General features: G+C 40.0%; 1 protein-coding gene across 2 annotated transcripts; it reads right to left on the bottom strand.

The window, feature by feature from the left end:
* Window positions 1–604: 604 nt before the first annotated feature.
* On the bottom strand, window positions 605–13865 carry dnajc1 (DnaJ (Hsp40) homolog, subfamily C, member 1). Of its 2 annotated transcripts, XM_057856464.1 has the most exons (12): window positions 13450–13861; window positions 11193–11294; window positions 11069–11115; window positions 10837–11002; window positions 10698–10777; window positions 7314–7407; window positions 3648–3744; window positions 3419–3582; window positions 3235–3357; window positions 3107–3155; window positions 1564–1883; window positions 605–1492 (listed from the first exon to the last, which is right to left on the bottom strand). In XM_057856464.1, exons 1-12 carry the CDS (start codon window positions 13597–13599, stop codon window positions 1424–1426), a joined length of 1461 nt encoding a protein of 486 aa, XP_057712447.1. In that variant the 5' UTR covers window positions 13600–13861; the 3' UTR covers window positions 605–1423. The 2 variants fall into 2 exon arrangements, with proteins under 2 accessions (XP_057712447.1, XP_057712448.1); XM_057856465.1 differs by lacking the exons at window positions 605–1492; window positions 1564–1883 and adding an exon at window positions 1944–2071 and having other exon boundaries at window positions 13450–13865.
* Between the last annotated feature and the right edge of the window lie 9647 nt (window positions 13866–23512).

Here is a 23512-nt window from a genome sequence, read left to right on the forward strand (position 1 = left end):
ACCTCATCCCCATCGTGAAAAACATGGATGCTGCAACAACGATCCAAAACACAGAAGTAATTCAACTTCAGAATGGTTTCAGAAGAATAAGGAGTGGCCAAGTCAAAGTCCAGAACTTGAACCCCATTGAGATGCTGTGGCATGACCTAAAGACAGTGATTCATGCCAGAAATCCCAGGAATCTAATTGAACTACAGCAGTTTTGTAGAGAAGAATGGGCCTGCAGCTACGGGAAGCGTCTGGTCAGTTATTGCTGCTAATGAAGGGGGGGGGGGGGGGCACATAATATTAAATGTGATCGTTCACTTATTTTCCCCATTCTGTCATTGTTTGCATACCATCCTCATTAAAATATGAAAACCTGTAAATGTTTGGGTGATGTTTTTCATCTGTGTGATTTTGACAAAGATTAAATTTTATGCAGAAATGTGAGAAATTCCAAAAGGTTGACACTTTTTCATACGACTGTACGTGATCATAACCAATATTTCATTTTAATCCGAAAAGACTAATAAACGACATGGTAACATTACCAATGATCATGTAAACATAAGGTAACATAAATAAAATCGCTGTCAATCGGATATTATGTGACAAGCGCTGATTGGATAATAAATATTTTTATTGATCAGTCCAAAAAATGATTGACAGGCAGCATGCTGGGGGTAGGGAGGGTCTAAGGCACATGTAGCAATGAGATCAGAGGTCAAGTCCATCCGGTGGTCACCTCAAAAGTAGTGTTGCACCGATACCATTTTTTGGCTCCCGATATCGCTGTGTGGTATCGGCCGATTTTTTTTCTTTAAATACAAAATTACAGCATACGCACGTGAATGTCAAGTCATAGTCAGACACTGCTTAACTCATTAGCTGCTATCGACGGCGCGAAACGTCCAATCCATTTGAAGTGGGAGGGTTGGCAGCGAGTGAACATTCGCTGCCACCCTCCCACTTCAAATGGATTGGACGTTTCCTAGTGATAAACTAATTTCAATTCACTGCAGAAGCAAAAATACCTTCCTTCGCCCCTACCAAAATGGCCTCAGGGCGGCCATGTTAGTAGGAGTGGCGTTGCCATTAAAGTCACTGCGTTGACATAAAAATGATGTCACAACTGGCATATTTCTCAACTGATTTGTAACAAATGATTCCAATAATGATAAGACATCAATAACCGTCTTGGGAAGTGTGACAAGTGCTTCTTGTTTACAGTGGCTTGTGTTGCTGGCGGCCATCTTGGGTAGGGCGACTGGCGATGGGAAACTTGGATCTTGAAGCGTACATACTGCACAGCATCGGCGCGTTAAATACCTCCTGATACCGACGACGTCATTTTAGTCCCGTATCAGTACCGATACAAGAATCGGTGCAACACTACTCAAAACACGGGTCAGAGGTCAGCGAGCGTCAGACTTGGGCTTCATCAGCTCTTGGCTTGTTTCCTTTTTTGAACGAGCTCGGCCAACATCTTGTAACGTATCATGCAGTCCTCCTGGGGGAAAAAAAAAAGGACAAAAATTCTAAACTGTTCACCAGCGCGGTGCCAAGCTAGCGCTGGATTACCTTCGTTTTTCCGGGAACCACTTTAGCGATGCGATCCCAGCGTTCCGGGCTTCCTCTGGGGAACTGTTGTAGTGCCAGTTCCAGAAGTTTCTGCTGGTTCTGAGTCCATAGCGCCGCATCCGGCTTGTCCTTTTCCTGTTCCTGTGCAGGCGGCTCGTCGTCGTCCACCTCGTCAGGGTTGAAGTCTTTTTGTCGCCGACACCTAAGGGTTCCTCCCTCGCCGCCGTCGGCAGCACACTTTCTGTTCTTGCGTTTGACTTCTTGGTCGCCGTCACTAACTGGAAGGGACGGACCTTTCAAGTCTGACAGCTTCACTAGACCTGCGCGGGGAAATTGAGGACAACTACGTCAAATTTATTTGTGTTGTGGGTCACATGGTAGTTAATGGTTGGTGGTTATGTCGGCGAACCCACATAAATAATTACAACATTGGCTAGACGTCCAATCCAGTGACGTTCGTTCATTCGCCCCCTCCCAGTCAAAATGGATTGGACATCTAGCCCCGTCACTGGCAGTGAAATGACACGATTAATCGATTAGCATATGAATCTACCATTTTGATAGTTGATGAATCAAAATTGTCCAAATCTTCGCTAAAAAAAAAAAAAAACATAGATTAAGATTATTTTTTCTATTTATCTTTATATATTTTTTAAAATAATTTTTAATTATTATTTATTTTTATATAATTAAAAAAATAATTCTTTAGATTTACAGCATTTTATTTATTTATTATTATTTATATATTATTTTTCATCTATTTATTAATTTTAATATTTACATTTTTTAATGTAAAAAAAACCCAAATAATTATTCAGCTATTTTTTAATTTGGGAATTTAATTAAAAACACAAAAGAAAAAAAAAGTGTGAATATTCTATTTATGTCCATTTCGTTCATTGATTTTTCATTATCTTTTACATATTTACATTTTAAAAATAAACTTTCAAAAATTTTAAATGGTAAGTTCATTTAATTTATATAATTTTGGGATTTGATTAAAACCACTAAAAAATAATAAAAGAGTATTAATTCATTTTTCTTTATACTTAAAAAAAATGGTTTTTTTTCTCGAGTTGAAATTTTATCAAAATCATAAAAATCCTTTCTTTCACAATATCAAATATCTTATTTTTCATTTGTATTTGATTTTTACATTTTTCAAATAAAAAAACTAAGAAATGAAAAAAAAAATCCTTAAAAAAAACAAACAAAAAAAACATTTTCTTTAAATATAAACGGGGAGATCAGCAATATTCAAAATTTCTAAAAAATAAATACAATGAGGAAACCAGTAAATATTATATATATATATATATATATATATATATTTATTTTTTTTCTATTTAATTGTTTAGATTTATAGAATTAAAAAAAAAAAAAAAAAAAAAAAAAAAGCAGTAAATATTCACCCATTACTGTATCAAAACACATCAAGTCGATACACGATATACTTTAGTGGGCCACACAAAATGATATGGCGGACCGCTAGTTTGACACCTGTGTTGTTGCATACAAGACAATGTATTTGTAGTGTGTCAACCTGTGTTTTGGTTGGAGAGCTCTTTGGCCTGCTTGACTTTTGTGGTCACCTGCCAGAAGATTAAAAAACATTTTTATTTCATTGCGACGAGCGCGTGTGCTAGCTAACGCGCGATTCACGGCGCTTACGTCGGTCACGGTCCTGCCCAGCTCGTGAGCGATTTTCTCCCAACGTCCGGGCGTCCCTCCCGGGAATTTAGCCATCAGTCTGCTGAGGAGGCTGACGTCGTCTTCGCTCCACTCCGCCGCCGTCTGTCACCGGGAACGTGTTTAGCTCGCGAGCGCGCTACAGTCGACGCTAACCGGAAGGCACCTTCTTCTTGGCAGGCTTGGAGTCCTGCAGCCATTGGTCCAGTTGATCTTCCACTTCCTGGATGGAGCCGGCCTGCTGGCAAGCCTGCCAGTCAGGCTGCTCCGCCGAAGGCTGGTAGATGGGGAAGTCCATCTTTGGTTTCTTCACCTTTGGTTTCTTCTCTCCTGGAACAGAAGAACGTCAGTCAGCTTCAGGGACACGTGAGAGGGGAACAAAACCAACTTCTTACTGGTTGCCACTTCCTGTTGAGCTTTTTCCTCTTCCTCTTCTTCCTCCCTCTGCTGCTTCTTCATCTGCTGGTAAGCCGAGTATTGACGTTGCAACTCCTGCAACGAAAGATGTTGAAACAATTTTTGATAAGGACAAAATCTTTGACCCCTATAATCCTTCTACTATGAATTGGAATGTGTTTTTCACTAGTAAGTGTCCAATTTGTTTGAAGTGGGAGGGTGGCAAGTAATGAACATTCGTTCATTCGCTGCCATCCCTCCCACTTCAAACGGATTGGACGTCTATGGCTGTCAGTGGCAGCCGATGCCAGGCAACGAGTTCATATTGGGGCATTTCCAGGTCACTTTCTGTTGATTTGGGGTTACTGAAAAAGAAAGTGACTCAAGAATGTACCGAAATGAATTGGAAGTGACTCAAAATCAACAGGAACACCACGTAAAACACAACAGCCACATAAGAACCCGATTCGTTACATTATTACAGGTATTATTATTATCATTACTGTTATTATTCTGATTTTTATTCATAATTTATTTGTTTTGCTCTGTGTAATTGCTACTTGAAATAGTACCAGCAGTATTTATTAAGGATTTAGTGTATGTTTTCGGGCTGTGGAACGAATTAATGGAATAGCGTGCTGCACGAATGCTATTTTTAGACCGTTATGTCGCCATCGTAACGCGGAAGTGGGATATTATAGACACGCCCTCGCATACAGCCCATGTCATTTCTGCTTGTTTTCACCGGTAATCTTTCAAAAAAGAACATGCCGATCAAACACGGCTGCTATGGAACTTGTAGAAACGATTCTAGACCTTAAGGCATATGAAGGATTTAGTTTTCTTCATACGTTTCCAGAAACCCCCCCCCCAAAAAAATGTGACGAATGGATCAACTTGCGCAGACGTCCAAAAGACCTGCAAGGTGAAGCTATTCACATTTCATATGCAGTAAACATTTTGTTGGGCGCCATGGTCCTACAGAGGACGAAGAGGTAAGCCATTTTGACATTTTTACTTATTTTCTAGCGTGGCGTTTTGCTGTGCTGCCTTTGTCTAACAATAAATGACCTGAAAAAAATTAAAATGGTATCTGACTGTCACTGTTACATTTTCTGTTGTAAAAAAAAAACAACTTTATTAAGGGGGAAGTGTAAATAAATTATAGAATTAAGATTTGTTATTAATGAAAAAATTGATCGTTGGCTGTCACTGAGTAGCATTTGTGATCGCTACACAAAAATAGCTATGTAAATTGCCCCCAAGAACGGTCAGAGACGTAACACAACCAGAGGATATAATATATAAGAAAGACAGGGCATATAGTGGTAAAGGATAGATTGTTGAAACAGGAGAATGTCATTGTCATTGGCGTAAGAAAAAGGTGTCGATAAAAGTCGGCTCGGCTCTTATTCCCGTCTTTTTCAGCCCTCGACACTCAAGCCATCTGTTTAACTGAACATTTGTATGTTCTTCCTCATCTTTACTAGTGTATTTGGCACCAGGGACATCATTTTCGGAGAGAATTGGTAGGTTTAGCTCAGTAAACATCTCGTTCGTACACTATTTCCATTCATTTACTATTGGGGACAAACGGGAGGTTGACCCGCCTAGCAACAGTTGCTAACGTCACGAATATTAATGAGCAAAAGTGACGTGTTGCTTGCGGTACGCCATTATAATGTATTCTTAAGGGAAAATCCCGCTTGACATACAGTGCCCTCCATAAATATTGGCACCCCAGGTTAAGATGTGTTTTTTAGCTTCTAATATATATTTTTTAATTCAAATAATATGGGACCTTAATGGAAAAAAAGAGAAAAATCCAACCTTTAATACAAGTGCATTTATTCAGTGGGGAAAAATTCCACATACATAAATAATTATTTGACATTAAATAATGTGTGTCACAATGATTAGCACCCCTGGTGTTAATACTTTGTACAACCCCCTTTTGCCAACAAAACAGCACCTAATCTTCTCCTAAAATGTTTCACAAGTTTGATTTTGTGTCACGGTCCCAGTTGAAGCCTGGGACCGTGTGCTTTGGTTAGATGAGACCAAGATTGAGCTTTTTGGCAACAAACACTCTGAGTGGGTCTGGCGTGCCACGAAAGATGCGCATGCTGAAAAGCACCTCATACCCACTGTGAAGTATGGAGGTGGGTCAGTGATGCTGTGGGGCTGTTTTCTCTTCCAAAGGCCCTGGGAACCTTGTTAGGGTGCATGGCATCATGAATGCTTTGAAATACCAGGACATTTTAAATCAAAATCTGTTGCCTTCTGCCCGAAAGCTGAAGATGGGTCGTCACTGGGTCTTTCAGCAAGACAATGACCCTAAACATATGGCCAAATCTACACAGAAATGGTTCATCAGACACAAAATCAAGCTTGTGAAACATTATAGGAGAAGATTAGGGTGCTGTTTTGTTGGCAAAAGGGGGTTGTACAAAGTATTAACACCAGGGGTGCTAATAATTGTGACACACATTATTTGATGTCAAATAATGATTTCTTTATGTGGGAATTTTTCCCCACTGAATAAATGCACCTGTATTGAAGGTTGGATTCGTCTCTTTTTTCCCCCATTAAGGTCCCATATTATTTGAATGAAAAAAATATATATTAGAAGCTAAAAAACACATCTTAACCAGGGGTGCCAATAATTATGGAGGCCACTGTACGACCATTTCGACTTACAAACAAGGTCCTAGAACGAATTAACTTCGTATGTAAAAGTACCACTGTATTTAGTACATGTTTTGACCTGCGGAGGGCGCCATGTTTTATGCGCGCAATGGACGCTGGGGGTGATGACGCAGTTTGTCACGGTCACTAGAGGAACACAACCAGTTTTCTGCAATTCCTTATAGCTTTAAAGCAGATTGTTGATCTGTTGACCACATTGGTCATGAAGCGTATTTAAACCACCCATATTTGATATTACTATGTTTAAGTATTTTCTTAAGGCATCTTTAGTATGTCCTGTCTGTATGCATCTAAACAAAACAAGCTGAAAGTGCACAGTAGTACTTTGGGTGTCAAATTCGCCTCTTGTAGGACGTGTCACCGGTGTAGCACATTTTGGCAGAACACCGGTTTTGTCCTACTCTCGTCTCGTCTCATCCAGTCTTTCTAGTTCATTTTGCTTTTTGCTGCTCGTTTTGTGAAATATCAACATTGCTATCATGCTCATCAATGTTCCTCTCGGGTTCAAATTGATAAGGGAGAACAGATTACATGTTTATGTCGCTCGAGTCATACTCTGGAAGCCCGGCAGCTTAACCCAGTGATGTCACCGCCCTGTGACGTAAACAACAATTGCGACCTACTAGTGAAATTAATTTTACAAACTGTATAAAAACGAAAACATCAAGAGGGGTTTTAATATCGAATTGTTTTGACTCGTAATAACGTTTATCTTTTAAGAACTACAAGTGTTTCTATCCATGGATCCCTTTAAACAAGAATATTTCCATTGGGATGGACGTGATAAAGATGTTGTCCGTCCCTTTAAGTGTTTCTGATAGTTTTCTACCAGTCGTTTCACTAAAATAATGTAATAATATCCTAAAATCGGTTTTTGGTTTTGGTGTACCACCCCAATATTTGGAGTACCCCTGTGAAACATTTCTGGAGGCACTACTGACATCTGGGTGGTTTACCTGCAGGGTTTGTGGCATGTGTTTGATTGACAGGTATATCCACACGCTGACTTTTAAAGGAAGAAGGTCCTGCCAGTGGGGGCGCTCCTGAGCCCTGCACGCAAACACAACACATCAGTGGCGGTGATGTCACACAAGAAGTAATCAAACACAGGTTGTCTTCCCCATGATGGCTGCCAATAGCGTACCGAACGAATGCTATTTTTAGACCGTGACGTCGCATCGTAAACCGGAAGTGGGACATTATAGACACGCCCTGGCATATAAACCATTATACTGTATTTCTGCTAGTTTCCTCCGGTAATCTTTCAAAAACCAACATGCCGATCAAACACTGCTACTGTGGAACTTGTAGAAACGACTCTAGATATTATGACCGTCTACATATGAAAGATGTTTTCTTCATACGTTTCCCGAAACCAAAGACCCATAGGAAAAAATGTGAATAATGGATCAGTTTGTGCATACGTCGAAAGACCTGTTCAACGCCAGCAAGGTGAAGTCTTTCACCTTCAGATGCAGTAAAAATTTTGTTGGGGGTCATGGTTCTACAAATGACAATCCCGACACATTGCCTGCCACAGCGTCCCCCGAAGAGGTAAGCCATTTTGATATTTTTACTTCTTTTTTAGCTTGGCGTTTTGCCATGTTGATTCTGTCTGACAATGCATGACCTGAAAGAAATTAGTAGTTGCCACCGTTGTTTCCTCTTCTGTTGTAAAGAAACAACTTTAGTAACAGGAAAGTGTAAATAAATGAATAGAATTATAAATTGTTATTAATGAAAAAAATGAAAGTGTTCGTTCGCTGTCACTGAGTAGCATCTGGATCGCTACACAAAACTAACAATATGAATTACCCCCAAGAACGCATTAAAGGTAGAGCTGGGAATCTCTGGGCACCTAAGGATTCCATTACGATTCAGAGGCTCCGATTCGATTATAAAACGATTATTGATGCACCCCCCTACCTTTTTATTTTCTTAATGTTTTGCACATTAGTTCTACCTTTTTTTTCCTTAATGTTTTGTACATTAGTTCCAAAATTGTTCAAAAATACTCTCAGGCTAAACCAAACTACTATTTCAGTATCAAGTTAACATATAACAGTAAACAAATATACAAAAATAACAGTAAATAAAAAACTCCAGTCCCCATTCTGTATCAGCAGCTTTAAACTACATTCAATTAATTTAATGTTGTGAATCAACCATTAAAATTGTTAAAATTGCACCCGTTATTCCATAATTTCCCTTTTGTCTACTTTCGACATGATTCAAGTCAATATTTTACCGATTTAGGAGTATTTTAGACAAAAAGTTAATTAGGTTCGCTACAATAGCCTTGCAGGGAAGTGTACTGCTTTAAGATGGCGGCCGTTTACTAACGCCCGCATCTAGCTTTTTGTAGATGTGCTGCTAACGCTACCGAATCTATTTTGCATCTAGTCCTATATAAATGATATCTACCGTAACATTATGTGGATGTACTTTGTAGCAGCTTTTCGGCAGCAGTCAGGTATGTTGTTGTGTTTTTTTATCTCGTGGCATGAGTTGAGCTAGAGCCATGAGTTGAGCATTGGCATTACCCGAGCGGCCGGGTAATGAGAAGCATGATGTTTAGCTACTCTTGCTTCGTTGCTCATTGCGCGCTGATTGTGTTGTACTTCCGCTTTACTTCGCATATTCAATAATCGGAATTTGGATGTTTGTGAATCCTTCTCAAATCTTCCACGGTCGAATCACGAATAATCTAAGAATCGGAAATTTTGCACACCTCTAATTAAAGGTAGGGGGAAAAAACCTAAAAGTCAATAGTCCTGCAACGATTAATTGGTTAATTTGATTAGAAAAAAAATGAATTCAATTTTTTTGCTTCGAGGATTTGTTTAATTAGAGTGGTATTGTAATGGTTTCTTTTGAAAGTGTTGCATTTAGTTTCATTGGTTTGGAAAGATACCCTCTGGTGGCAACAGTGAATATGACGCAACTCATCTACGCTAAATCCAGCTGCTCCCTGTTCAGGCCAACATAAGGCTATAAGTTTTTGTTTGAGCTACTTTGTTTGTGTATGCATTTGTAATTAGGTTTGGAGGCACAATTAGACTTTTGTGGGAATATGTGTTTGAATGATTTGTTAAGAGTATTGTAAAAAGAAAAAAAAGATAGCATTTTATTGCATTTAAGCTAACAGACTTTTGCTATGCAAATTAAAATCTACCAAAATTACATACCAATTTGACTGATTAGACATTTAAACACAATTTTTTGTTCTTTTGTTTTACTTAGATCCTCGTTTTTTGTTTTTTTTTATACCATTTGATGCTAACCTCAGGTATTTTAAGCAATTTTTATATTATTTTAAAATGCATCAATTGCTCTTGTGAAATTAAAGTGAAATTCTGTATAGTTTCAACATGAGCATCTATAAAAATGTTAGCTTTGTTAGGTAGTGGTAAAACAGGGAAAAGTAGGCTAGTGAACTTAGTAGTAGTAGTCTCCTAGCAAAAGTGATTAGCAAATGCGCTAAGCTAATGTACTAATGTGGTATAATGGCACTAAACGCGCAATCACAAAGTTGGTATTAGTCTTGTTTCCTGTTTCACAAAGGTTTTAAGTAGTATCTGACAAAGCTATTTCGGAACTTATTTTACATTTGAGTATGCAGTTATTTAGTTTAAAAAAGAAAACTACCGTATTGGCCCGAATATAAGACGGCCCTGATTATAAGACAACCCCCTCTTTTTCAAGACTCAAGTTTATAAAAAGACTTTTTGAACACCAAATTAATTTTTATACAGAAAATAATTACTGTACATCCGAAATAAATGATTATAACAATATATTTGAGAGAAAAAGCATGTTCTTTTGTCTCATTCAAATCTTAATATCTGAACATTTAAATATGTAAACTAAAGTGCAATCACATTCGTAAATGAATGGCTTCAGTTTTTTTTCCTATTGTGATAAAACAACAAAATTGCAATAACTGCATTAACCATCAAAGTGAAGTCTAACTGTAACTGTAGTCTCGAAACAAATCTGAATAAGGAAAAACATTGCAATAAAATAATGCAAACTGGTTAAACTTGAGAGTAGCTGAGATCTGTCATGACAGAACATCGCTTCAATGATATCTGGCGCCATCTAGCGTCGTGAATAGGTGTAATGTCTAGACCGCGAATATAAGACGACCCCCTCTTTTTCAGTCTTATTTCAATGCAAAAAACACCGTCTTATATTCGGGCCAAGGGCCAATACGGTATTTTGTATATTTTTTCAAAAAGCTTGCTATCGGTACAGCATCAGGTAATACTGTGCTGATACCACACAGGAATGAATCAGACTTTGAATTGGGAGCAAAAATTGGTACTGGTGCAACACACCTGTCAGGGTTGCTCTTGATTTCTTCTTTAGCGTTGACCTTCTTCTTCTTCTCTCTCTTCTTTTTGGCCAGCATCTCATCCTGCGCACAAGTAGGTTTGACGCCACCTGCCGCTGGATGTGCACGCACGCACAACTCACCAGCTGTTTCTCCAGGTAGACGGACCAGATGACGGCGTAGTGTCCCACGGTGACGATGACAAAGAGCAGGAAGGCCAACTCGCCGTTGCTCATCTTCCTCACGCGACGGTAGTAGAAGACGGGCTGCCGCCAGTCAGGGAGCCCGTTGGCTAAGATGTCGTCGTACCTGGCGGGAGGTCGGGAGAAAGGTCAGGCGGGAGTTAAGGCGGCGAGAGATGGCTGAAGTTATCACCTGCGTCGTCGCTCGTCGTCCTTTAGGACTTCGTAGATGGCCACCAGCTGTACGGGTGCACAAAAAAAAAACATTTCACACGGTGGCCTCACATGTTTTTTCTGTGCGTGGCGACACCACTCACCTGTCGGAATTGCGTCTCGGCATTTTCGTCTTTGTTCTTGTCGGGATGCAGAACCAGAGACAGGCGGCGATAGGCTTTCTTGATTTCCGAAGCCGATGCATCCTGAACACAAAAGAGGCAATGGCTGACATTCATATATAAAGGAAAAAGGTGTTTCTCTTGTTCCCTCGCTAATTGTTTATTCTTTACAACCGCTTCAGTAGAAAGAAAATCTTTGCAGGAAAAAAATCAGTTCACAACCCCATAACAATGTCTCCTGAAAATTTAATTAGACATTTTATATGTATGATTATAACCTTTTGGAATTTCTCACATTTCTACATCAAATCACCATCAAATGTGATCTGATCTTTGTCAAAATCACACAAATGAGAATACAGTGTCTGCTTTAACTAAAACCACCCAAACATTTATAGGTTTTCATATTTTAATGAGGATAGTATGAAAAGGTATAGATACAGCATCTAGTGATCCGGTTCATTTGGATCGGCTCAGTGAAAAGAGCCGGCTCTTTTTGGCTCTCAAATGGCTCTTTTAACTTTAGCTTTTCTTTTAAATATTTATGAGAAATGACTTGGTGAACTAAATATTGCACTCTACTGACTGCAAATAGCAACAATTATCAAAGAAGAGGGTTTTTATTTATTTTATTGAACATTAAAAAGGCTCCAAACAATAAACAAGCAAAAAAAATAAACTTCAACAACAAACATGTTTATTTAGACAGCAATGGCTTCCTCCGTGGAGTCCTCCCATGAACACCATTCATTGGCCATTGTTTTACGTATAGTTGATGTGTGCACAGAGATATTGGACTGTGCCAGTGATTTCTGTAAGTCTTTAGAAGACACTCTATGGTTCTTTTTAGTGATGCATGATAATACATTTTTCAACCGATATCGATAACCGATAATCTCCTGCCCCTTCCACCCGATAACCGATAATGTCACGCCGATAATTCTATTCAAGTATGTATGTAAAATTTTAAAGTGTACAATGATCAAATGTTACTGTGCAAAAATGTAATTAAGTGCTATTTTTTTCCACATCAAATGTGAACAAGTAGTAAATTCCAACAACTAAACAATGGCAATGACGTTGTGTAATTGTTAGCTTTTGGCAACAATTACTTAGAGAGTAAACACCCAAGTTGCACAAAAATGCCTTTAAAAGTAAGCCATTCCTAACATATATCACATTACAACACTGCAAACAACACTGTCAAGACCCAAATCGGAATTCATGCAGCAATTATGTCAGCAAAGAGCAAGAGGCACGGATGACGGCAGCCATGTAGGCATTAGTGCCTAGCTTGAACTCCGCTTTTAAGCACGTAGCGGGCTTGACCACAGTCATAAAAAAAATAAAATGAAGAAAAGAATAAGCCTTACAATTTTCGATTTTCATTCTGTGCGCCGAATGAGCAATATTTCATTATTGCACACATGGCCGAGTCGGAGCAAACTGACGCACCCACGTCATTTGACGCACACACGTCAAGGCTCATGTGTGTGCGTGTATGCGTTCTATCAGTCCATATAAACTTTGAATATAAGACTAAACGGGGATGATTAATGTCTGTTATTTGTGTCCTCTTTTTGGAAATCAAAATATGATCACTCTGAAATTACATAGCTACAGCTAGCATGTGTAATTTGTTTTGATGCTTCTGCGCATGTGGGTCTCTTTGCGTAGCGCATCTCGGACTGCCAATTAGTGCACATGCGTGATACTTGAACGGTCTCAATGGACAAAGGCAGTCTGAACGGGCACGCCAAAAAAACAGATATGGCAAAAAATCGGATTTGTGCAATAAGACCTGTAGCCTTACTTATTTTTTCCCCTTCTGTCATTGTTTGCTTACTATCCTCATTAAAATATGAAAACCTATAAATCTTTGGGTGGTTTTAGTTAAAGAAGACACTGTATTTTCATCTGTGTGATTTTGACAAAGATCACATCAACATTTGATGGTGATTTTATGCTCAAATGTGAGACATTACAAAAGGTTCAGATACTATTTCGTACCACTGTACGTTAATTGCGGACTTATTGTTGCCTGAAAGTTCCGTGTTAGCCAGTAGAGGGCATGCACGCTCTTCGGTTGTGCTTTTAATGTCTCTAGGCTGATGAGACGTTTAGGGAGCGAGCCGGGTGATCAGAGTTCATTTTGAACATGTTCTGCTTGGAGCTTTTGAAATAGCAATTTAAACGATTGTCGAAGGAGACCGCGAGCACGGTTACCATGGAGACCGACCTGCTGGAGCGCCATAAAGTTATAGAAGGTGTCTGGGATCTCCTCGACCAGGTCCAGAAGCTCCAGGTCGGCCTGGTCCCAAGCGTCCGACGGGAGGCCGACGGACGCCAGAAGTAAACCGAGCAACGCCAGCCGTCCGGCCGCCGTCATCGCCAGCTGCGAGGGTTCCGATACTATCAGGTCGGCCACGGCCAGCTCAGCGGGCCTGCGACACGGAAGTCGTTTCCGGCCACGTCCGGGTCACACTCCCCCACCCAGCAGGAGCGAGCACCACGTAATGCCAAACTCGTCACCTTTGCAGGAAAAACTCAAAGGGAGATGTGAAGCAAAGCGGCTCCATTTTTAGCATCATTGCAAGACAAGGTATCAAATATGTCCTGTCCAACCTGTTATGTGCCGCGCGCATGCGCAAATGTTCGCCCATTTATGATATCTAACTACGGCAATAACAGAAGGACCTAAATGATAAATATTGACGGATTTTCAGTGAATAACAAACCGTGGCTATGATTAAAACAAAACAAAAAAAACACACACAACAACAATATTTTTAACTTATTGGCTGCCATTATCGGTGATAGACCATTCAGAGATTAAATATAAAAAAATTTTCATTTACCACACAGAAACTTTTGCATTTTACCCAAGGGCAGAGGCGTCGCAAACCAGGCAATTGCCTAGGCCCCCAGCCAGCAGGGGCCCCAAGAGGGCCAACAGATTTAGCACACACAGCTTTACTGCACTGTCGCAGTGACAAGTGCGACGTTGCCATTGACAGCCTTGTGTCTGAGTTCCTTGAAAGGGCCCCTTCACTTGCTCTACACCCACTCCCTCCCTCACGTGACTCAGAGTGAGAGTGAGCGGCGATTTGGCTTTTTTTTAATTGGCGTATATCCAAAATGAAGAGAAGTTATCCTTCTGGAAGCGACAAAAGAAAGAAAAAAAAAAAGCAGAAGAGGAGAAAAGGAAGCAAGACAGCGGTGAGTGTACTACATTACTGGAGTTTTATGTCCTAATGCAACCATTAGGACATAAAATGGTGGGGACAATTTGAGCATCCTGAATGCAACCATTAGGACATAAAACTCCAGTAACGTAGTACACTCACCGCTGTCTTGCTTCCTTTTCTCTTCTTCTGCTTTTTTGTAGTAGAAGCCGGGCACTTTGGGTGTCCTAAAAAGCGCTCTATGAGACCGAGGCGTTATTATACTTTTGTTAAATATGCTATTGCTCCAAGTCCAACTGTCCCCCTTACTTGCAGACGCTCGAAGGGCCCCATGTTGCTTGTTGCCTGGGACCCCCGGGGACCCTTCCTACGCCTCTGCCCAAGGGAGTAGGTTTAGTCTCAATATTGGTAGGGACAATATAACAGCATAACCTGCATGTACACCTTTTGCCGGGGATGGGACATTCATACTGATCAATGTAAAATAAATCTGGATTAATTTACTGTATACTAACTTTTATGTGTATTGGTTCAACCTACAGTACACCGTTCAATTCAAACCTTTGTTTTCAAAAACTACCAAAGGAAATTTTTTGAAAACTTTGAAAAATGTCTGGATTTCATGAGCAAATTTAAATTGCATTATTTGAACATCACTTAAATTATTATTAACATACACAAAAAATACAACCTTGTTATTCATCTCTTAACTATCCAGGAATTAAAAAAAAAATAAAAAATCAACATTTGTCTAAAGATCACTCAACATTGTCTAAATAAAGACATTACTGTAAATATAACTGAAAAAAACTTTGTCAAGCCGTCCTTCAGGTAAAACACTTCTGCTTTTGTCCACAAGCACAGCCAACCTCAACAAAAAAATGAAAGCTCCTGTGGGCTGCTTTAAAACAGCATAGATGAAATAGGGCAAATTGGGGAGAAAGGGTAAACCTCAGTTCACTACATTTCTCAGTTAATTTAACATTTGCAGTAGAAAACACATACAGGAGGACTTCTCTCTAAGCAGCTTCCTATTCGAGTTTTGCAGGTTAGCAAGTTCACACAGTTTAATGTTATGCTGATGCAGGTCGGACTTTCAGTAGCAGAATTAGCGGTGTGTTCCCCGCTTCCACAGCATTGACATCTTTTTACATTTCTTACACTGGCTGCTGCTGGCTGGAAAAAAAAACATCTAATATGTGTGGGTGTGTTTCAAGTCCTCAGCCAATCAAATGTGCGTTTAGGAGTTTAGGAAAAAAAATGGACTTGCACATTCAGCAAGTGAAAAGGGGTACATGTAAGTCTGAACATAATGAAAATAATTCACTTAATAATGGTGGGGTCAATTACAACCATCAAAACATATGGGAAGACAATCTAAATAACCTATATAACTGAAGTCATTATATAACGCAAATAAGGTTACATAAAAGTTGGTGAGGACAATTTGAGCATCCTGAAAAGTTGGTAGTGTTTTGTCCCTAACGTCCATATGCAAACCTACGCCCTTGATTTTACCGCTCACACTCACAAGTTCAACACAGATCCAAAAAATTCGTACCGTTCATTGGCATTTTATGTTTTTTCTAGGGCTGTCAAACAATTAAAATTTTTAATCGAGTTAATCACAGCTTAAAAATTAATTAATCGTAATTAATCGCAATTCAAACCATCTATAAAATATGCCATATTTGTCTGTAAATTATTGTTGGAATGGAAAGATAGGACACAAGACGGATATATACATTCAACATACGGTACATCAGTACTGTATTTGTTTGTTATAATAATAAATCAACAAGATGGCATTAACATTAACATTCTGTTAAAGCGATCCATGGATAGAAAGACTTGTAGTTCTTAAAAGATAAATGTTAGTACAAGTTATAGAAATTTTATATTAAAAACCCTCTTAATGTTTTCTTTTTAATAAAATTTGTAAAATTTTCAATCAAAAAATAAACTAGTAGCTTGCCATTGTTGATGTCAATAATTACACAATGCTCATGGTGCTGAAACCCTTAAAATCAGTCGCACCCAAGCGCCAGCAGAGGGCGACAAAACACCAAAAAAACACAAGTAACAAGTGGACATGACACTGTGCTGTCATTTTAATCTGTTTGAGCAGGGCATGTGCGTTAATTGCGTCAAATATTTTAACGTGATTAATTTAAAAAATTAATTACCGCCCGTTAACGCGATAATTTTGACAGCCCTAGTTTTTTCATAAAATCATTTTGGCTTCCATTGCCGGAGCTAGACGTCCATTTTATTTGAAGTGGGAGGGATAGACTGGATGGGACGTCTACCAGAAATAAATTCATAAAAAGTTGGGTGAAATAAATTTTTAAGATGATTGGACGTCTGTGATCATCCATGGCACTGAAAGACCACCGAGGGTTAGGGACTTGCAGAGCTGGGGGGCACAGTGACTGAACGCTCCGGTACCTAAGGTGGCGAGACGGACACGGGAGACCGCAAGGTGGAGAATAGAGGAGAAGTGAAGTGAACGGTGGGGGGGAGCAGTTAATACAGAGGAGAGTGCTTTAAACGTAAAGACAAGGATCTTGTAGTTGATTTTTTGTTTGACCCGTAGCCAGGGAAGTTGACAGAGGATGGGGGTGATGTGATGAGTGGTGGGGTCCGAGTGATGAATTTTGCAGCAGCTGCAGTTTCTGGGGGGACTTATTTGGGAGACCGAAGAGCAGTGAGTTACAGTAACCGAGCCGGGAAGTGACTAGACTACAGACAAGACTGGAAGCGGTATGGCGGGTGAGAGAAGGGAGGAGGCGAGAAATATTGCAAAGGTGGAAGTAAGCTGATCTGGTGATGTCGTTGATATGGGAGCAGAAGGAGAGCGTGCAGTCGAGGATGACACCCAGACTCTTAACCTGAGTAGAGGGAGAAATGGGTACATTGTTGATGGTAATAGAGAAGTTATTGTCATTAAAGTGCATGGCGTTGTTGCCACAAGGAGGGCTTCTGATTTTGAGCTATTCAGGAAGAGGAAGTTGGAGGAGAAGCAAGAGTTAATGTCTTCTAAACAGAGGGCGAGGGATGAGGGTGGAAGGTAAGAGGTTGATTTTGAGGAAATATAGAGATGGGTGTCATCCGCGTAGCAGTGGAAGTGAATGTTGCATTCGCGGAAGATGGAACCAAGAGGGAGGATGTAAATAATGAAGAGGAGCGGACCCAGGACGGAACCCTGGGGCTTTACTTCAATCTTGGATTCAAATATAAAGATATTACTGCATTACTTGCACATCATCAATACCAGTGTTGTCACGGATTACTTAAAAAAGTAATTTAATTACTGATTACTGATTACACCTCAAAAAAGTAATCTAGTTACTTTACTGATTACTTTATTATCAAAGTAACTGATTTACTTTAAAAGTAACTTATCAGTTACTTTTTACCAATGTTTCTCCTTTTCTTGCCTCAACATAAAAATAACAGAAAAATTTCATCACGTGTAATTGAGTTTTTCACATAAGGCTTAATCTTTGAGTTAGCGGGGGTTTAATTCGTCGATGGAGTTGATTTCAACCACCATTGACTCGCCCTAGCTTAGCCATCCCGGAGCCTTAAAACTAACAAATAACTGACAAACTGCACGAAATTTGTTTAAATAAAGTCCAACGACTAATTAAATCCCCGCTAACTCCAAGATGAAGCCCAATGTAAACAATTCTGAACTTCCCCTTTGAAATAAAGACCTAGCCATTAAAATGTTGTCTATAAAAGTTGTAAAGCAATAAAACAACAAAAAATTATGAAATTAACAAAAATCCTACAACGTACAGTTTTCATAATCGGTCAAAATCATTTTCGAACAGATCATGTGACTAGCACCTTGAGACTATCCTTTGCTTTGCTTAGCCAAAACTACACCAGAGTAGGCAAGATGGATATTTAGAATGTCTTTAAACCTAAGCTTTGAAACGCTGCCAACAACAACTTCAACAGCTGATTGAACTCGAACAGTATCAAGATATATATATATAATATACTGTACAGTATTGGCCAAAAGTTTGGAGACACCTCAAAGGTGGATACTTTGAACAATGTAGAATACAAAACCTGTTTTCAGTTATTTCACTTTTTTTGCCATTCCACATTTTCGTTCATAGTTTTGACGTCTTCAGTGAGAATTTACAATAGCAGTGAAAATATATAAAACGCAAAAATTATGAAGTGTGTCCAAACTTTTGACCTTCGTTTCAGTTTTCAACATGCTTCTCCCCCCAGTCCCACAAATGTAAAACTCCGCCTACGATTACAAACTCTAACTATAAAATGTACATAATTACACATATTATAAAGGCTAGTTGCTGGCTGTCTCGTTACCTGTCGTCTTGTTTTGAGTTTTTTTCGCGACGCGTTGTGCTGTAATTCCAAGTGCTTCCTTGTTGAATTGGATGTCGAGTATATAGCGGTCGACAGTCCATCTGAGCCAGCGCAGAGTTTGCAACGCACGGAGATATTTTTGTCATCTTTACTGGACGGATATGTGAAGTAATGGCTGTATCTCCAGTGAGCAAATGCAGGCGTTTGTTGTATCTTTCCGGCTCCTTTACTGTTAGCATCCTGATAGCCAGGCTATGTGGCAGACGCCGCGCATACAGCATGGTACTACATGTGACCCGTTTTTTTCTGATGAGAAAACGTGAGATGTGATGTCACTCCCAAACTCAAATGTGGTATTTTCTATTCAAATGCTCTTCAGACATGACTACAGTATTCTTCATTCTACATACAGTATGAGGCTAAAACAAAATAGTAACGCACAGTTACTGAGGAAACTAACTTTAATCAGATTACTGGCTTGGAAAAACTAACGCGTTAGATTGCTCGTTACTGAAAGAAAGTAATCAGATTACAGTAACGCGTTAACAACACTGATCAATACATTGTGTCGGAACAACCAGATTGTTTCTGGTGCGCACCAGATAGTTTCGAGTGCGCACCTAATACTATCTGGTGAGCACCAGATTGTTTCTCGTGCGCAAACAATTGCAAACTATTGGTGCACCCAAAAGCTAGCTAGATGCCCAATGATTTTCAAATACAAGAATTTAGCAGAAATAAAGATAGCCCAATCTGGGAGATGTTTCGGAATACGTTTATGAAGAAAGTTAGTGCTTTCTTGTGACGTGTTTTAGGAGCGTGGTCGTTAGCACTCTCTTCCGACGTATGACCACAAACACACCCCTATTTCAAGAGACAGATACAATTGTGTTTTTCAAAGACTTGTAAGCGTTTCACCTAAGCATTCCTTTATTTGACCAGAACACGTCACAGGATGATGACATCACACGAGTGAAAGTTAGTAAACGGTTGAACATGATGACATCACAGCTGTGTTCTTAACCTGTGCACCCTAAAAAAAAATATTTATTGAAAAAGGACAACATACGAGTGCGTGAGCTTTAGACCGTAACAAGTGTAGGTGCGTAGTTGACATATAAGTTTTAAAATTGACGTCACGCCATCCGGAAAGTGTTTTGAAAGGAAGTGAAAAACAACAGAATACTTTGGAGCGGACGTCATGTCATCTTTTGGGAAAACTGATGATATTTGTGAGTGAGTCCACTACCCACAATGCCTTAATTCGAACCTTTTGTCTTTCCAAAATCTGTCGTGAGTTTGTAGGTCAGTGAACAGACACATTGTTGCCCGGGTGACCAATTTTGGCTGGCCTACTTCTTCGGCCTGGAACTTCTACCTAACCACCACGTCCGCTTCCTGTCCGTCAGAAAACAGGTATATCTCGGTTTTCCCGCGACGTTTCTACCTCAGCCAACTTGAAATCTTTGGCTTCTTTCAACGACTCGCTCAACTCTGCAAGTGTTCGCCGTCGTCAAACGAGACTTTGACGCTAGGCGGTAACAAAAAAGGATGACATCAGACTTTCATACTTTCTTTCCAATGTGGAAAAGACTTCCAAGGTTAAATCTACTGTGGCCGAGAAGTGTCAGGTAATTGGCAATTTCAAATTGCGTTGCTGAAGAAACAAAAATGAAAGTGAATAACACAATATGGACGTAAAATGACCACAACGGAAGCAGAATTACAACAGTAGATTCACTTTGGTAGACATCGATTTGTTACATCTCTGCTACAACTCATTGCAAGGGCGTAGGTCTGCATAGGGACGGTAGGGACATAACACCATCAACTTTTCAGGATGCTCAAATTGTCCCCACCAACCTTTAAGCAACCTTATATGCATTATATAATGAGTTCAGTTATACAGATAATTTAGATTGTCTTCACATACGTTACAAGGATAGAATTGACAATTGACCCTACCATTATTAAGTGAATTATTTTCAATTCAAACGCACGTTTGATTGGCTGATAACTTGACCCACCCCCGACACACACGCACGCTCACACTCCCACAGCCCCAACAGAAATACATGTCGACAACATGCCGCCTCAACCCCCCCCTTCGAATAGGAGGGATATTAGAAGGTTTTTTTTCGGCCAGCAGCAGCCACTGCAAATAATTTAAAAAGACCCCAATGTTGTGGAGGTTGGAAACACACCACTAATTTTGCTACTGAAAGTCCAACCTGCATCAGAGTTAGCATAAAATTAAACTGTGAACTGAAGCTGCTCAGAGAGAAGTGTCCTTCTGTTTATGTTTTCTACTGTTATCGTTAGTTAAACTGTGAGAAATGTAGTGAACGCTGTTGGAAACTATAGAACCAAAAAAAAAACATTAGCAAGAAGCTGCTTAGAAAGAGACAGATGGGTGCTGCATAACCTCATATGTTGCTAACACAACACAACATACACACAACATAATCAAAACTAGATACAGGTACTGTAGATACAGATCTATCAGGTCACTTCCTGTTGATTTTGGGACATTTGGGGGACACGTCCCTTATTCCACCCCTCCCTTCTCATAGAGAGAGCCGCGCAGATGGCCCTATCTCTTGCCCTTGACTCTCTTCCCAAGGCCGGTCGCAGCACCCTGCGACTTTTATTTTGTCTACAGACACGTACTAATACTGATACACTTGTGCTTTCACACACTCACACACAACCTCCCCCCTCCAGTCCGCTACCGCCTTTTTCATACTATCAATGATCCCCCCCCTTCCTCCAGCCATGACTGGTAGTTCTCCTTTTTTTCATACAAAAAATCCCTGCATGTGATCTTTGTGTCGTGTCATATCCCTGCTATGTTGTATGATATACGTGTGTACTGTAACTTCTGTAACTGCTCTACGTCCGCAGCGGCCCGATGCTCACTCATCGAACGGAATTTCGTTGCCATCTGTTGTCATCTTGTGAGAGCTGGTGTCAATGACAAGTAAATCTCTGAATCTGTTGATATCAAGTCACTTCCTGTTGATTTGGGGACATTTCGGGGACACGTCTGGTTTCATGGCTGTCAATAGCATCGACTTACTTGTGCACCAGTTGAATGTCAATGGGCTGTAACGGTAAGTTTTTGGTAAAAAAATCACAAGGACGTATGTTTTCCACCCATTGAAAATGAATGGGAAATTAGGACGTACATGGCCGTCAATGGCATGGACGTGAATGACTGTCAGTGGCATTGACTTACTTGGGCGCCAGTTGAATGTCAATGGGCTGTCATGGTAAAGTGTCAAAATTCACAAGGATCTATGTTTTCCTGCCATTCAAAATGAATGGGAAATTTGGACGTACATGGCTGTCAATGGCATCCCATTAGAAATGAATGGGACAGGTTTTTGGCTAATTTGGGGGAACCGGACGTTTTTGCCAAATTCTGTGTACAACTTTTATGCTCCTTACCGTCCTTGAGTTTTCGATGTATAAATTACGTGATTTGGTCAAAAATTGTAGGACTACATACATTTGATTTTTTTTTTCCCAAAAAACCCACGTTCACTGGCGAATGGTAAATTTTTGGGGGTCAGCCGAAAAGTTCCCTGCGTCATGTGAAAACTATGATCATTTAGATATTTTGGTATTTTATTTAGCCACGAGCAACCCACACTAGCGTCGCGATCGACTGGTCGATCGTGAATGACGAAATGAACACCCCTGATTTAGCACATACCTGTCAAGTTGTACGGTTTTGGCGTAATTTGTACAAGTGAGCACTGATTTTTAAATGTGTATGCCGTATGTTCAAAATCTGTACTTTTTTCGTGCATTATGTTTTTTTTCTCTGTTCGGATTTTGTCACCGTTTCGGCAACGAGGCAATGTGCGTTACAATGCGTTACTACGTTGGTTGAATGACTCGAGAAAAGTCAGAGACACGGAGGAAGGAGAGCGGGATTGGGAAAGGGGGAGTTGTGACGCCATTGCAAACGCGATGCTAGGCTAGGTGGCTCCAATAATACCTGACTGTAGCTGACAGCCTACAAACTACGCCTACATGATGCTACGCTAGATTTCACATGTATATGAACTAGATGCGAAATGATACACTTGCCGTCGTTGGTAAACAGCTGCCATCTTAAAGCAGTAGACTTCTCAGAAAGGCTCGTTTGTAGTGAACCTTTCTTGCGAACCTAAGTAATCTTTTATCCAAAATACTCTTAAATCGGCAAAATCTTGACTTGAATCTACAGTGATACCTCAGCTCACGAACATAATTGGTTCCCAGAAAGTGTGCGTGAGGCGAAAAGTTCGTCTTCCGAACATTTATTTCCCATAAGAAACCATTAAAATGAGAATAATCCGTTCCCAGGTCCCCATAAAACAATTTTCTACTAAATAAGCCTTAAAACTACACAAAAATATACCTTATTTTATGTATAATAAGTGTGCTATTGTATTATAATTAAAGAAATAAACTGTACTGTATAATAAAGTTGTTTTATTTACCTTTGCGATGGTATGGGAGTGGGAGGAGTGGGAGGAGGAGGGAGGGAGTTACTGTTTGGAAGGAGAGTGTTACCGGCAAAGTGCGCAGTTAGCGTAGACTCCACTGCTGTGCCCCCCACATGCTTTTGGTTGTTAATAAAAGTGCCCACAAAAAGCCATCCGACGCCTCTGGGTGTTTGTATGCACGCCGCCTCCTTTCTGGAGAGGAAATCGGGCGAACCGAAGACAACCGACGACAACGAGCCAACGTGACTCGCCGGTCCACTTCTCACGA

Source organism: Corythoichthys intestinalis, chromosome 14 (genome assembly GCF_030265065.1).
Source record: "Corythoichthys intestinalis isolate RoL2023-P3 chromosome 14, ASM3026506v1, whole genome shotgun sequence".
NCBI classification, from domain to species: Eukaryota; Metazoa; Chordata; class Actinopteri; order Syngnathiformes; family Syngnathidae; genus Corythoichthys; species Corythoichthys intestinalis.

What these genes read in the sequence shown, in the direction of transcription:
- dnajc1 (XM_057856464.1), bottom strand. Translation starts at nt 13,599, where the DNA reads ATGACGGCGGCCGGACGGCTGGCGTTGCTCGGTTTACTTCTGGCGTCC. An exon ending in CCGAGACGCAATTCCGACAG is followed by an intron (nt 11,116 to 11,192) that starts GTGAGTGGTGTC and finishes GCACCCGTACAG; the next exon opens with CTGGTGGCCATCTACGAAGT. An exon ending in ACATGCCACAAACCCTGCAG is followed by an intron (nt 3,745 to 7,313) that starts GTAAACCACCCA and finishes CTTTCGTTGCAG; the next exon opens with GAGTTGCAACGTCAATACTC.